At 37.6% G+C, this 16,980-nt stretch overlaps 1 protein-coding gene across 1 annotated transcript in view; it reads right to left on the bottom strand.

Annotated features, from left to right (window-relative positions):
- LOC145680228 (uncharacterized) overlaps positions 1-16,980 on the bottom strand; it is an 85,973-nt gene that overhangs the window by 5,452 nt on the left and 63,541 nt on the right. The window contains exon 13 of the mRNA XM_081750545.1: positions 12,980-13,207. Coding sequence (XP_081606671.1) covers positions 12,980-13,207 — 228 coding nt within the window. The remainder of the gene's footprint in view (positions 1-12,979; positions 13,208-16,980) is intronic.

Here is a 16,980-nt window from a genome sequence, read left to right as displayed (position 1 = left end):
TCAACTCACGCTCCTATAGTAAAATTATAAATAAACTGTTTGATGACTTAATAAATAAAAATATATACTACAGTGCAGATTGAGAACGGTTCAGGATACAAATGGAAATATATAAATGACAGTGACTGTCTATATGACTTCAGTCTTGAGCCACCTGACCGATCTCCATCATCAAATTTTCAACATATACGAGGTTCGGGCCTGAGAGTATTTTTATAATTTCAGTTTGACGGTACAACGTAGGGAATGGGGAAGGGGGGGGGGGTGAGATATGTAAAAGAAATAAAACTTAACTCTTGAACCACTAGACAGATCTCGATCAAAGTCGCCACATAGATGAGGTTCGGGCCTGGGATGGTTTTTATTATTTCACTTTGAGGACACAACTTAGGAGAGGGGAAGGAGAAGAGATATTTAAAAATGATCGAAAATGACCGATATTAGTGTCCGATCCATAGTATTCGGTGTTGCTGAGATGAACACTAACACTTCCGATGCAGTTTAAATCCAAATTCAACCCAGCGACTTGGGGGAGGGGGAAGATACATAAAAATAATCGTAAATGACCGATATTAGTGTCGGATCCATAGTTTTCGGCGTCGCTGAGACGAATAGTGACACTTCCGATGCTTTTAAATCTGAATTCGCCCCTTTATGTCCAAAATAAAAGTATTCTCCCCGGCGAAGAACGGGTATTTTGCTAGTTATTCTATAAAGAAAGAAAGAATAACATCTAAATAACATGTTAATACAAATGCCAAATCTATAGTTATAGAGGTAAGATAGAAATAACACAGATGATGTATACGTAACTACCACATGTGTCTCCATAAGTAAATGAAATTTTTCAGTTTAACGTCCCACGATTATGCCCTTTAGGCTAAGGAAGATGGGCGATTAAAGCAAGTGAATAATGATGGAAGAATTGGTGGAATGAAATTGTGGAAGGAACAGGAGTACCCCGAGAAAACCCACGGGTACAATGTTGTCCACCACAAACTTACTTCGCAGGGGATCGACCCAGACCCCCCCCCCCACGCACCATACGTAAGCGCTCTACTACTAAGTCGCCGTGCCCATAAGAAAAGCGCTTCGTACATCATATGTACTTCGACACTTAATATGCACTTGTCTGTGACTTCAAACAAAGCCTACCCTTGCGTATTCGTTGAGTTGAGTTGACTTTGAGTTTTACGTCCCGTTCAGCAGCGAGGCTCTATGAGACGTGGACCTACTGATTAACGTGGAATCCGAACCACATGAGCTCCCGCCGGGAATCGAACCCGGGTCTCCCACGCCACGCCAAAGGCGCGTACGCTAACCGCTAAGCCACGAAGGAGCTCCCTGTGTATTCGGTGCCCGTACATATGACACACGCTTACTTTCGCTTTCTCACTAGACAGTCCCTGGACATTCCTGTATATTACGAAATAAATATCTTTGTGCAGCATGCCTAGCAAAATAGTAATTCGCTTAGAGAACAAATGTATTTAAACCATCAAACGATTTTTTTTATTAAAAAAAGCACTATTTTGCAAGGAGTTTGTAAGAAATTTGTTACTATACCAAAAAATAGTGCTACTGCACTGTAGTTATTAATGTGTATACGACTAAGAACGCAAGATTTTGAGGTTTTACAACTGTGATCCCCTATGTTTTGTAATATAAATAGCAATAAATAGTGGGGTTTTCACGACCTTTTATACGTCCGATACTATTTTATTCACTATTTTATTTCTACAGCGTAACCCGGAAGTGGGCGTACCACTAGTTGGTGTTTTCTGACAGTTTTCGGTTTTACCCACATTTGTTTTGTAACATTGCTTGGCATTGTCTGGCAACATTGCATGTTCATTTGTTTTCTGCTTGGTAACAGTTATTTGCAGTGAAAAAGTCGGAGTAATCAACAATGTGTGATCAAAGTTTACATAGCATTGCCTGGCCTCCAAGAAGTTCCGATCTGACGACACCAGACAATGCTGTCTGGGGTTTCATAAAGCAACAAGTAAGAAACACTCGATATCACAAAACGCAGGAATTACGAGCAGTTGTGGAACACGCCTTCACTCTCGTGACTTCGGAGTATCTCCGTAAAACATCTGCGAGAACTTGGCGCAGAATTCAGCTGTGTTATGACATGGATGGTGATCATACCGATGTTTATGACTCTTAAGACTTCAACGTAACTGTCTACAGACATTCTACCATAACTAACACTATACTATTGAAATTAAAGGGGGGGGGTACGCCCACTTCCGGACCACCCGGTACGTATTTTTATTATCGCCTGGCGATAGGAGAAAACGTATGGCGACCTTGAAAATAATCAATTCGAGATTTCAACACACACATATATTTCATGGTCCCTACATGCCGAACTAGATTTGTTTTCATATGGAATGGCTTTCTTTTCGCTCCTAGAAGTCTAGACCTAACGATATATGATGCTTTCTTGTGGGGAATGTTAAAAGAAAAATGCTTTACGGCCATCCCGATAACTAACGAAGATTTTCGAGAGAAGCTTGGACTAGTAACTGGAAATTATAACCCCTGAACAGTGTTCCAGTATGTTGTCAGGAATCACAGAACGGACGGAATACGTAATTATCCATGACTACGGATGATATGTGGAATATGTCGCTGTGCGATAAGAACAAATAAACTACGGATACTAGGTTTCAGTTACTTTTTTGTTTTTACTCCACTTTGTATAAACAAAATGGTTAGAGTCATTTTCTAGAAAACACCATATTTTAAATTTTTACACTTTACTCGACTACCCTTATTTTGGTTTGTCATCATAAAATCAGAAATCAAAAAAACAACTTTAACAACTTTATAATATGGCGTAAGTCGTCGTTACTAGGAAAAATTCTGAACGGGTAGTTTATTATTGGGGTAAGTTCTATTTGGACGATTGTCTCAAAAACCACTACGGCGATTATGTTTATATTTCATAAATATATATACAGGGTGGCACATATGTCACGCATGGGCTTTAATGCCTCATATTTTGTTTGGTAAGTTATTAATGGAAGTACTTCTTTTTCAGGATTGTAAAGGAATCCTGGGAGATTCATCATGGAGAGATTCAATCCTGAACAACGCACGAAACTGATTGAACTGTATTTTGAAAATCAAAGATCAATCATACTCACTCAGAGAGTATATCGTCGTCACTTCAATGTACGCCTGACTTAACTGCTCCAGATTTTTTCCTTTGGGGATATCTCAAAGAACGTGTATATGTCAACAAACCAACAACCATCGAGCAACTCAAAAACAACATAAGAGCAGAGATCCGTGCGTTACGGCCAGCAACTCTTCGGTAAAGTTATGGAGAATGTACTGAAAAAAGGCCAGCCTTTGTGAGGCTGCAAATGGCGGACATTCGAAGGACATAATTTTTCACACATAGTGTTTTCAAATCTCCCAAACATGTACTTCTTTCCTGTGACAAGAATAATTACTTGCATTTACAAACACAAACCTTATACACTGTTTCAACCCATGCGTGACATATGTGCCACTCTGTATATTCCATTAACAGCTCCATAATACGACGTAAGTCACTTCTCTTGAAAAATCCACAAGAGGTAGTTTACTCTTGGGGGACAAGTTTTTTTTTCGAACAACCAGCTCAAAACTTTCTCAGATGATTTTATCCATATTTCATAAATATGTCATTAATTACTCTATAATGTGGTGTAAAATGGTTTCTTACTATCATATTTCTCTTATCCGTTTCTATCTTTGTTACTTTACCACTAAAGATAGAACTAGCTTGTTGTTCCGATATGTCTGGAGGGAGGATATATTAGTAAGTAACCAAGTTTTTGTTAATTTAAATCATCCTCCAACGCATACATAATTTTAATTTCAATTCTTTATAGGAGTAAACCTCTAATATCCGAAAAAAAAAAAAAAACAGTTTGCAGATGATTTAGCGCTTGTTGCAGAATCTGAAAAGAAAATCAATACGATATTAGACAACTTAGAAAAGAGATCTAAAGAATATGGGATAGAAATAAATGTTACACAGACAAAGGTCATGGTGATTGGAAGGAAGCGACTGGTGTCAAATATAAAAGTAGGAGAGGAGAAAATAAGACAGATGACTAGTTTTCGATACCTGGGTAGTATTATTAGTAAATGATATGAAATGTGAACGTGAAATAAAAGCAAGGATAGGAATGGCGAAAGAAGGCTTCAGGTGGAAGACAATACTATTTCGTGGGACCCTGAATGACGAGTTGAGGAAAAGACTCATAAAATACTTCGTGTGGAGTAGTTTAATGTATGGGTCAGAAACATGGACATTACGCAAAAATGATGGAAAACGACTGAAAGCTTTCGAAATATAGGTGTGGAAGAAAATGGAGAAAATTAGCTGGGTCGGGCGGAAAACGAATCAGATGGTGTCAGGAATGGTGAGGGAGAAAAGAACAATTTTATATATTATTAAGAAGAGGAAGAGAAACTGGTTGGAACATTGGCTAAGAAGGAACCATATCATGAGGAACGTGCTAGAGGGTATGGTGGCAGAAAAGAGAGGGAGGTGGCGAAGGAGACTACAATTGATGTACGATATCAAAACAGAAAAATCGTAAGGTGAAGACGAAGAGATTAGACCGAGGAAGACCGTGGAGCATGGAAGCTTCTCACTTGCGGCAAGTGACCTGCCAATAATCGCAGAATACCTATGATGAAAATGATGTTCTATAAACATCTCTGTGTGATAAATATCAAAGAAAATATATAATGTTATATGAAATTGTGGAAAACGCGCTCCCTCATTATTAATCCATTTCAACTGAAAGCAATTGTGACAACTAGAAATTCTTAGAGAAAAAAAAAATAGACTATATTTGACAGTCATATATTTTCCGAAAGTTATCACAGAATTTTTAATTAAAACTTCAGTGAGAGTTGGGTGAGTTTTGTTATTTTGATTGAATTCGACTGGAAGAGTTGGGATTATGTGAAAACCTCAATAAACACACAAAACATATTGTGTTGAAGTCAAATAGTATTTACGAAAGTTATCATAGTCCATATATATATACATATATATTCTATCAGGCCTTGTTTCCATTTTGTACTAATGCACAATAACACACTCAGCAAGGCTATGTGATAATATGTAAGAAAAAAACACAATCACGTAACAGTTTCAATACAATAACTGTGTCTTCATCAGACTTCCACTCCTTCTGGCTGCTTGGGAGTTGGTCAACACTTATATACTCTCTGGAGATCAACTTTTAATTAGGCTCCGCCCCTTCATTAAAAAGTAACACTTGTGCGGCTTTCACTTTCACTTTTTAGCTGCACACGTGTCCAATTAAAAGTTTACTTTTTTCGCTGGATACATTCTGTCCTCTAGTTATTTTCCTTATTATTTTTTTCTTTCTTTCTTCTTCCTTTTCATTTCTTCTTCTTTAAGCAGTATCTTCTCGCACTCTTTTATTTATCGAGAATCCTGCATTCCAATTCATCACCTTATCTCCTGCCTTCATAATCTCCCTGGCTTCCTTCCATTTTCTCACCAAAGTTAAGTGAAAGTGAAAGCCACAGAAGTGTTACTTTTTAATGAAGGGGCGGAGCCTAACTAAAAGTTGATCTCCGGAGAGTATATAAGTGATGACTAACTCCCAAGCAGCCAGAAGAAATGGAAATCTGATGAAGGCACACTTATTGTGTTGAAACTGTTACGTGATAGTGTTTTTTACATATTATCACATAGCCTTACTCAGTGTGTTATTGTGTATTAATATATATATATATATATATATATTTAACCTTGGAAGGAAGAGGGGGGGGGGGAGAAGTTCACTCTAGTTCTAGACCCAAGTAACTGGGAATGATTGTGAAGTCTCCAAACGTATACTGCATATTCGATAAAAATTTACTATTTTTATGAAAGATATCTTGGACATAGTTTTAATATGAAGGGGCGCAGGAGTACTCCATACCATATTAGAAGAATAAATTCACCACTAATTCTTGATTGATTTAAATTCCAAGCATATGGAATTACGGAAAACAGTCACAGAAAATATACATAATATTGTAACAAAACCGAATGAGTTTTATATAAGTTATTAAAAAAATGGGGGAAAGGGGGAGTAAACTGCTACGTTATTCTTTACTGATTTCAGATCCATGTAGTAGAGTGAATGTTTGGGAAGCTTAGAAAAGAAAATGTACGACATATTACACCAAAATCAAAGAGCTGTAACGAAAATTATCGAGAAATGTATTTTTTTTTTTAAATTGAGGGGTGTAATCCATGCTCTATGAATAATCCGAACTTTCACCGAACAGAAAGCTACAAATTCCACAGTTTAAATTAGGGATGGCCAAAATTTTCCGGAATCCGTATGCCGGAAATTTTGTTTTCCGGAATCGGAAAATTTACTTTCCGGAATTCGGAAAAATTCCGGATTTCGGAAAAATTCCGGAATTCGGAAAAATTCCGGAATTCAGAAAAATTCCGGAATTCGGAAAAATTCCGGAATTCGGAAAAATCCGGAATTCAGAAAAATTCCGGATTTCGGAAAAATTCCGGAATTCAGAAAAAATCCGGATTTCGGAAAAATTCCGGATTTCGGAAAAATTCCGACATTCGGAAAAAATCCGGAATTTAGAAAAAATCGGAATTTTTCCGAGATCCGGAATTTTTCCGATTTTACTTCCCGGATTCCGGAAAGTAAAAATTCTGGAATTATCCATCCTTAGCTAATAGCTGTTAAAAGAGAAACACAATAATGAATAGGCTATATATGCTGTATTAATTTCTTGTAGTTGGATATGTCTTTATCATTTACGTAGACAATTGCTACTGCAGTTATTTACTACTTTATGAGAAAGGTCTTATTTTCACACACAAAAAAGTCGCCGGTATGTCTCAAACATTATCGCGTTCCCACCTGCAGCTGCTCCAAAGCACTGCAAACTACTTTTTAATCAGGCGAAAGGCAGTGAAGGAAAATAAATCTCAACAAATATTCTAATAACATTCGCTTATTGTCAACATACCTACAGTGAGCGCAGAAAGTGTTCGTACACCGTGCATACTTTATATTGAAAACAGCTAGCATGAGAACGGGAGGTGGAAAATATATATATAACCAGAATTAAGACTACACATTCATACATTTTATTTCTATATACAAGAGAAAGGCCAAACAAACACAATCACTGTTTTGTTCAGAAGAAAAGAGAGAATTCCTTTTTTGTAAACGCAAAAAGTCACCGTACACTTATGCTTGAATTAATGCTTATAAAGTATATTACGTTATTTAATATTTTGTGGGATTACCCTGTGCGTTAATGATTGTCTGTAGTCTTCGTGGCATTGATTTCACCTGTAGTAGTTCGTAGTTCTGTAGCTTCGGGACTGATTATGTCCCATTCTTCTTGAATAGCTTTTCTTAGGCCTTCTTTAGTAGACAAGCTGTGCCTTCTGATTCTTGTCTCCAGAACAGATCATAGATGTTCTATGGGGTTCATGTCTGGGGATTGGGGAGGTGTGCGAAGCTGTTTCAAGGTATTATAGAGTCAGGGGCGGATCCAGAGGGGGGCGATAATTGCGATGTATAATGTTTCTATCACTGTGCGAAACCATAAAAAAAAAAAAATAATAAAAATAATAATAATAAAAAAAAAAAGAACTGGAAGACCAAGAGTGTTGAGTGAACAAGTTAAACGTTACATTATTAGGGAAAGAAAAAAGGTTCCAAAAAGTAGTGCTGTGCAATTGGCAACGGATCTGGAAACACGCGGTGTTAAAGTATCAGCCAGTACAGTGCGGAATATTTGCAGGGTATCATGGTCGGATAGCCAGGAAAATGTTCTGGGTGAACAAGACAAATCGTATAAAGAGACTAAAGTTTGAAAAAGAGTATAAAGATAAGGGATCAGGCTTCTTTCTGGAATAGGGTCATATTTTCGGACGAAAGTAAATTTAATTTTATCGAGTCCAATGGGAGGCGTATGGTATGGCGCAAGATGAATACAGAGATGAATCCTCAAAATCTCGTCCCTAAAGTAAGACACGGAGGAGGGTACGTGCTCGTCTGGGGTTGTATGAGTGCCTCAGGAGTGGGTCGTCTCCACCTTATCGATGGAGTGATGATCCACAAAGTGTATATTAACATATTAAAGGAATATCTCCATACTAGTGCGCAGAAGATGGTTCTTGAAAACAATTTATTGTTCAGCAAGACAACGACTCCAAACATACAGCGGAAAATACTCGATTGTGGCAACTCTATACAGGGGCGGATCCAGGACGGACTTCTGGGGAAGGGGCGGTCGGCAGTAATACTGCTACTTTTAAGAGCTCCAAACTTGTTATGGATGGGTTTATTTATATATAAAATAAGAAAGTTTCCTCTTGTGGGGGGGGGGGCGATGGCCCCGATCGCCCCCCTCTGGATCTGCCCCTGAGGTTTGCTATCTTTCTCAAAGACTTACCCTTCTTATGCACTTTAATAATTACTTTTCTTGTCTCCTCATTTGTTTCTGTTCGGTTGCTTCCCATTTCGACAGCCCACCGTGCAGTTTTTTCACTCCTATTCACAACTAAACTCATTCTGTTACTCGTCATGCTATACAGAGGTGTATACTCAGGTGAATACTAGTGAACCCCAGTTGTGGTATCTTTGTTTCGTATTCGTACGTCAGGTGTACGATCACCTTTTGCGTCTACTCTATACATTTTCTACGGAATTTATTTACTTTCTGACCATTAAACTTGTCTTTGTGGTTCTTTATTGATATATTCATAAAGCTTAGTTTTCATTATTCATATTGTGTGTGTTATTACACTTCTTAAATTTTCTGTTTCTTTTTCGCAGGCATTCTCGTTTCAATAGCATAGGTGTACGAACACTTTCTGCGCTCACTGTATGTACAGTAAATACAAATTTATAATTTTTGACTTTACGAAGTATACAATGTAATTGTTCAATAATTAACATAAGCAGGCATTCATTAATTTATATTAATATAATAGTTAACAAAACTAATAAGCGGGTGATTGATGACTCAGTGGTAGAGTTTTCATCTATGGTATTCTAACCCAGGACATGTGGGTTTTCAATGGCTAATTTTGTGTTCGAAAATTTTCCCGGTGGTACTCTTGGTTCCCTTTCTTATATTTGTTCCATCATCACTCATTAACGAATTTAGTTTATCAAAACTCTATAGCCATATATTCATTCTGTCCGTCAGTGAAACAAACAGTCTCAAGAACTATCTGATGGATTACCAATCAATTTTGGCCATGATGTACAGAGTCAATAGTTAAGAATCGAGTTCCCTGATGAATGTAATATTCAAACCGGAAGCGGTACAAATCAACCATTTCCGGTTTTAACGTTAATCATTATATAGTAAATATGGTAATAGATAGCGAGAAGCGGTTTCCAGTAATCGACATATATAACATTCATGTAGATAGAATGTTACCCAGTTTGTGCATCTGCTGAAAATAATGAGCTTAGGTATTTAGAGAGCATTTTCCGCTTTAGAAAATGTGTGCTTGGTAAAGAATGTAGAGAATTAGCTGAGTCAGGCACGTAGCTAGAATATGGTAATAGGAAGGGGGGGGGGTCTGTCACGAAATACTGTGGTTATTTACCAGGGGCTCAATAATTCTAAACTATTTTATTGGCAACATATATTGGTTCGTTTAGCCAAGATTTCTAATGGGGGCATGATATAAAATACTGTGGTTACACACCAGAGGCTCGATCAATCTAAATATTTTACTGACAACATATCCATATTGATTGGTTAGGACAATAACATGAGGATATATTAGTAAGTATTTTAATAAGAAGCTATGAAGAAATCTCGAGTAAAAGAATATAAAAAAAGTATTGAAAAAGATATCGTCTTCCGAGGTCATTCGAACGGTGTCGAGAATTTTGCGTCTGGGAAATTTGCGCCCTACCTCAAGAACAGGGAAAATTGCGCCTGCGATGTACCTCCACCGGGAAGTTTGAGCCCTGCGAAATAAAAGAACCTACTGGAGCTTACGCATTTCCTCGGAGGGGCTGACATTACAGCATAAACAATCCTCCCCCCACAACCATGCCATTTGTGATTTATTTTCATTGTGGCTATATAAGGGGAGAATAAACTTCAATATAAGCCAAAAGAACACAACGGATCAACGCAATCACTGCTTCTTCCAGAGATGATTTTGGGGGAACACTGGCCTCCCCAGAGCTCTCAGAGTGCCCCCTCGGAGGAGACCAAAATAATACGTCTATAATATAATAATAAATAGAATAGTACCAGCAGTGACCCCCCTCCGGAATACTAAATGTGCCCCCCGGAACATTTTTCGTGAAAGAACGACTGAACGCAATTGTGTGTTTGAAGTGTAATTCCAGCAAGTAAACACACTGTACATAGTTTTCTTGATAATATTACTGAACTGATTTTACATTCACTTTACATTTTCTTTTCTATATTTTGTGTCCTGAAAAGCCAAACAACTCGCAGGAATTGTGAACAGAGATATCTGGGTAGAGCCAAACAGCCTTTTGTAGATTAAATTATACTCTTTGATTATATTAATAAATAATTATATATCAGTCATTTATACGTTTATTGTAAATTTTGTAGTATAATGAAAAATTGTATTTGTATGGATTGCCCTTTAGTGAACTAAAATTGTATTTTTTTTCATTTGTTCGGAATATTATAACGGATGGAGTAACTCACTGAGACGATGAGAGGCAAGCCTAGTTCAAGTGCGAATGGAAGTTACTTTACACAATACAATAATAAGTTGAATTGTAGGGCGCTAACATCCCAGTGCAAATATATAGCCGGCGCATTTTCCCCTCTTTTTGGGGTAGGGCGCAAATTTCCCGGGCGCAAAATTCTCGCTTTCAAGGAAAATATAATGTCCGTGAAGTTGACAAGCCACTTATGTCAGACTCCAATTTCGACTTTAAACGTCGCTAGTGCTACGTTAGTGTTCGATAGTGACGCAAATCGTTAGTACTCCAACTGCATGCCAACACGCCCACTTCTAAGAATCATTTCAAAAATGAGGTTAACCGTTAAAGCAAGTAAGTGCTCATTGGTGCCATTAACATTAACGTTAAAGCCTCCATCGTACGGCCCTACACCACGTTTTTTGCTAGTCTCAATGCGTCCCTATATTCTCGCGAACATTCTGACGTGCCCAAGTTAGTTACTTTTTTTTGGGGGGGGACTATTGTTTATCTGTTATTGTTTATTGTTTATTGCTAGTCTGCAGAGTAGTCCTTACATTAATATGCCATTGTCCTTGATAATCATTGCGTATTTACAAGCAATTTGTTATTACTGTTAGAAGATATCAAAAAACAACAGATAAAATCTACTACTTAACGGTTCATATTTTTCTTTTACAGTACATAAACGATTAATAATAATAATAATAATAATAATAATAATAATAATAATAATAATAATAAGACTATTCCAGCATAAAAGTTATCAATTGCATCATACTGGCAACAAGCGACGCATATTTTAACTTCATAAAAAATCGTTTCTCACGATTTTCTGGAAAACTACGTGTGATAACATCTTCATTATGTCAAGTTGTTTATCTCAGTGTGATATATGTCTTACCTCTGGACAATATCACAGTAAAACAAAAATTAAATATTAGGAGTACATCGTACTTTTGGACTACATCTCATTAACCATGGGAAGATTGAGTAGTGTATACTTTAGGATGTAAGTTTCAGCTTAACTTGCATCATACATTCTTAGGATTACAAAAAGGAAATTTGTTCGTGTGCATTTGAACAAAGTTCTTAGGATTACAAAAAGAAAAAATATTTTTTCCGAAATCCGGAATTTTTCTGAATTCCGGATTTTTTTCGAAATCCGGAATTTTTCCGAATTCCGGATTTTTTTTCCGAAATCCGGATTTTTTTCGAATTCCGGAATTTTTCTGAATTCCGGATTTTTTCCGAAATCCGGAATTTTTCCGAATTCTGGAATTTTTCTGAATTCCGGATTTTTTCCGAAATCAGGATTTTTTCCGAAATCCGGAATTTTTCCGAATTCCGGATTTTTTCTGAATTCCGGATTTTTTCCGAAATCCGGAATTTTTCCGAATTCCGGATTTTTTCCGAAATCCGGAATTTTTCTGAATTCCGGATTTTTTCCGAATTCCGGAATTTTTCCGAAATCCGGAATTTTTCCGAAATCCGGAATTTTTCCGAATTCCGGAATTTTTCTGAATTCCGGTTTTTTTTCCGAAATCCGGAATTTTTCCGAATTCCGGAATTTTTCTGAAATCCGGAATTTTTCCGAATTCCGGAATTTTTCCGAATTCCGGAATTTTCCGATTTTACTTTCCGGATTCCGGAAAGTAAAAATTCCGGAATTGGCCATCCCTAGTTTAAATATGCACTAAATTCTAATTTGAACGGAATCAATCTTCATGCAAAATAACTGAATCACAAAATGAATAAAACAATCCAAACCTCCAAGGAATACAAAGCTACAAATCCTGCAGTTTAAGCCTGGACTTCTAACTTGAATTGAACCAATCAATCTTTATGCAAAAGAAATTTCGCAATTGTAAGAATTACAATGCACGAACAAAAACAAACAAACAAACAAACAAACAAACAAAAAAAAAAGAATTAATAGTTATTTTCGATAAATGAAATGACACAGATAACTCAAATATGAACAGTCTTACCTTATACCATGAATATTTGTACTTAAAAAAAAAAAAAAAAAAAAAAAACCCTACAAATTTACTTCCAATATTCATGCACCTGGTTACTGCGTATTAAACTGTGCAGGTAATTTGCAAAATTAAAACTATTAGTTTTATAATATAATATAAACCTGACAAGTAATTTACTCAAACATGATACATCCCATAATGTAGAAAGAAGTGTCTTCAAAATATACGAGTAAGTATAGTAGACTATTTTCTTACCTGTGTCCAACCTTCTTCAGATCTTCTCGATTATCGAGCCCAGTTTCGACGAATGCGCTGAATGCGTCGGCTGCAACCATTCTGGACCACAGATGCGAGTAATATGCAGCACCCCAATCTTCAGAGAAAATGGCCGTGAACGAGCAAGGATGGGAGTCTTTCTTATCCAGCTCAAATTCTGAATACTGCGGCCACAACTTACGCACTACATCGAGCCAAAATTCCTTCCTGAAAACAAAATTCAACATTCTACTTTAGAACGAAAGACATTTATAATTGAACAAGAAAATAATATTTACAGTTTTGAGCCAGATATTAATTATCAACCAATTCGAACAAACTCTCAGGTTACAAGACCTCTTTCCATAGTAATATTTTCTGAATTTTCATCTTTAAGATAAGAGCAATCTCTATCAACATTGATATTTCTTTCTATACATCTACAATTTACAATTTGTCAAAGAAAGCTGATCAATTCCTTAGAAATAAAGTAAGCGTACTGGGATCCAGTCATATACGATTTCGAGGGGGGGGGTCATGTTGGCTCAGTGGCAGAGCGCTTACCTTTGGTGTGTGGGATCCACGATTCGATGCTCGGCCAAGTAAGTTTGTGGTGGACAACACAGTGCTCGTGGGTTTTCTCGGGGTACCTCTGTTTTCTCCCACTTTCTCATTCCGTCACTTTTTGCATAACCCTTAATGTGGTAACAACGTATATATACGTCAGTAGCAAGCTGGATCTAATGCACTCTGAATGTATATATACGTTTTATATTATTCAGCATTCTGTGGTAAAGCGGTGTGTACACTCATGTCCAAAATTATTGTCGCATGTCTATAAATATGTTGTTGTAGGAATATAATTTGATAACGAATTCGCTTGGTATTTCTTACAATGTTAGTATGTGTATAATCGGCAAAGACATGTATGTGACAAATTTCATGTCAAAAGAGCAGTAAATAAGAACAATAAAATGAAAATAAAATGTTCTTGTCCATTTAGCAACATTTTGTTTTAATCATTGTAATTTTCGTATTTATAATTCTTTTCCTATGAAATTTACCACAAATATACATTTCTCGATTATACACACGGTATCAGTATTAAAAGTACCCTGCAAAATCATTATCAAATTGTATTTTTATAAGAATACAGTTATAGATATGCGATAATCATTTTGGACATGAGTGTACATCAGGTTTCAGGCCTTTACAGGATGGTAGAGCCATTTATAACCAGTATTCACTTTTTTTACCAGCCATATGCCTTTAGCAGAAGCGCAGTTGCATCCTTTTTGTTTATAAGTTCCTGAATTTTATAAAAGAAAAGATCCAAGCCCATACGATCAAATACACAAGTTTCATCTGTCGAATCGAAACTGAATAATTCTAACAAGTACTGGATCAGGAGATAATTTATCTGATGCAAACAATGACGTAAAAGGTGAAAACAAATCAAAATTTTCCATTGGGGGATTCTACATATTACGCATATGCCATAATATTCAATTGGTAATGTGATAATGAATAATTTGGTGCGCCGTGTTTAAAGTGGGCCAAGAAAATTAAGAGAACGTTCTTTACATGTTTCCTTCATTTCTATTTATACCAGGGTATAATACTTCACAATTAAAAAAAAAAAAAAAAAAAGTACACGAACTGTAATTTTGAAAAGTGGGAACACTCTTCCCTAGTTCGATCATTTCCCACGTGAACGTTATAACTACGTATATAACGTACTTGAAAGACAGATCAACCCCTACAGCAACGCCAACTAATACTATTTGTATAGGATTAGATCAGTGCCAGATAGGAAAACGACATTTGACTCTGTGTATTGCAAAATCAACTGAGCTTAGAAGGAAGAACTCAATCTTTAGGGAGAGGAAGACAGGTCATCTCATACGCCCTTCTCGTGGATCCGCCACTGTGTGTACATCGCGGGAGCGGTTGCCGAAGTGGGAGAAGCGCATTGCATTGATTTTATTTGATTTTGAGTTTAGCGTCCTATCAGCAACGCCACACTTAACGTTATGATTCGAACCACATGAGCTCCCGCCGGGAATCCAATAATCTTTCAGTTTTACGTCCCACGGTTATGCCGGTTAGGCTAAACGAGACGGTGCTTATGAGAAATGAATGAAATGGTGGAATGAAGAAAGTGGGAGGAAACGGGAGAACCCCGAGGAAACGGGAGAACGCACACGGTGTTTGTCCACCACAAAGTTCACTTGGCGGGGGCTAAGATCGAACCCGCGCCGGGAATCCAAGTCATGTCTCCTATGCCAAAGGTGCGTATACTAACCGCTTAGCCACGATGGAGCTAGCGCATTGCATTGGGTAGGGATTATTTCCAAATAACTAAAGGTATGAATACCTAGCTTGTAGTGCGCCTCTATTAAACACTCTTCGTATATACGAGGGCGATTCAGAAAGTAATGCCTCTAAGCCCACTACTTGGTCAATAGTACTGCAAACATTCTGAACTGTTTATCATTAATGCACTGATGTTTAAGCTATAGAATGTCACTTGTTTTACCTTCCTATTTCTTCTCGTTCCAGAGTAATGGGGCAATCCATGGCATCTAGTGGTGACGTCGTCCGGTGGAAACAGCGGGCTCATTGAATTTCTGACTTTGGAAGGTTTACGCCCAGAAACATTCATCGCTGGCGACGAATCGTGGATACACCATTACGACCCGGAAACGAAGCGACAGTCGATAGAGTATCGCCACAGTGAAATTGCTTCGTCTCTCCTCCGCCTAAGACATTCAAAGTTGTCTCATCTCCTGGCAAAGTGCTCTTGACATTCTGTCTCATCCTGCCTACAGTCCGGATCTTGTGCCCTGCGACTTCAGACTCTTCCCCAAACTTATGAATCACCTTAACCCTTAACCCCCGTCGTGGAGTCCGACGGACTCAGCGAGTAATGTAATACCTACATACATGTCATTTTACTTTTTGTGTAGCTACACGCCATTCTCAGTTGAGTTTGAACGCTGTTCTGCGACGGGCGTGCTAAAAATTTATTTCAGTTCTGCTCGAGCGTTTGCGCGGATTCAGTAGTACTTCATGTCGGGCTTTATGTAACATTTCTGTGCCATATCTGATTTACTGTTTCCAGCTGATAAGGTGGATTTAAATTGTGATATTTGTCGAAATTGAATAGTTTCGTTACAATCCACTTTGAAAAAGTCTCTGACGTCCACAGTTAGTACCCGGCTACTTGAGGCGATCGCAAAGCGTATTTATTGCTCATGCGTACGCTTGGAATACGCTGACCATGTATTTAAATGTAGATGGCTAATCACAAACGCGAAAGCAATAAAAACGCGGAGAAAACGTTAGCTCGAGCGTATTTGGTGCATTTCGGAACAATAGACCGCCTGCTGTTTAAAAGATTTCAAAAGGAAAGACGTGTGGCCAGGTAAACGGATTGTAGCAAGAAACAGCTGCTTGGAAGATGGTTTATGCAGAGTATTGGACCTCTGCTATTACACACCTGGACCTGGGAAAAAGACCCGGAAACCCTGACTGGCTCACAGTATGATTTACAACTTTTTCTCAAATAGCCTAAGACTTAAGGCTTCTGAAACAAAATTTGCAGAGAAAGTCACAGGAATAATGAATGATATAGGTAGGGATTTGTTTTATATATTGTTTTCGGATGTGGATGATGAAAGAACCGTCAAAGTGACCACGAAAGCAAGTCGGAGATAACAGAAAATGATAGTGACACTTCATCTGATAAAGCTAAATGTGCTTCTGGTGATTTTTATTACGGAAGAAACAGACAAGGAAAAATGAAATGAAATGAAATCTTTTTAGTTTTACGTCCCACGGTTATGCCGGTTAGGCTAAAGGAGACGGTGATTATGAGAAATGAATGAAATGGTGGAATGATGAAAGTGTGAGGAAACGGGAGAACCCCGAGGAAATCCACGCACACGGTGTTTGTCCACCACAAAGTTCACTTGGCGGGGGCTGGGATCGAACCCGAG

The sequence above is a fragment of the Thermobia domestica genome, chromosome 3 (genome assembly GCF_964235325.1).
Source record: "Thermobia domestica chromosome 3, izTheDome1.hap1.1, whole genome shotgun sequence".
Classification (NCBI taxonomy): domain Eukaryota; kingdom Metazoa; phylum Arthropoda; class Insecta; order Zygentoma; family Lepismatidae; genus Thermobia; species Thermobia domestica.
The sequence above is the reverse complement of the archived record's forward strand: the minus strand, read 5'-3'. Positions and strand labels throughout refer to the sequence as shown.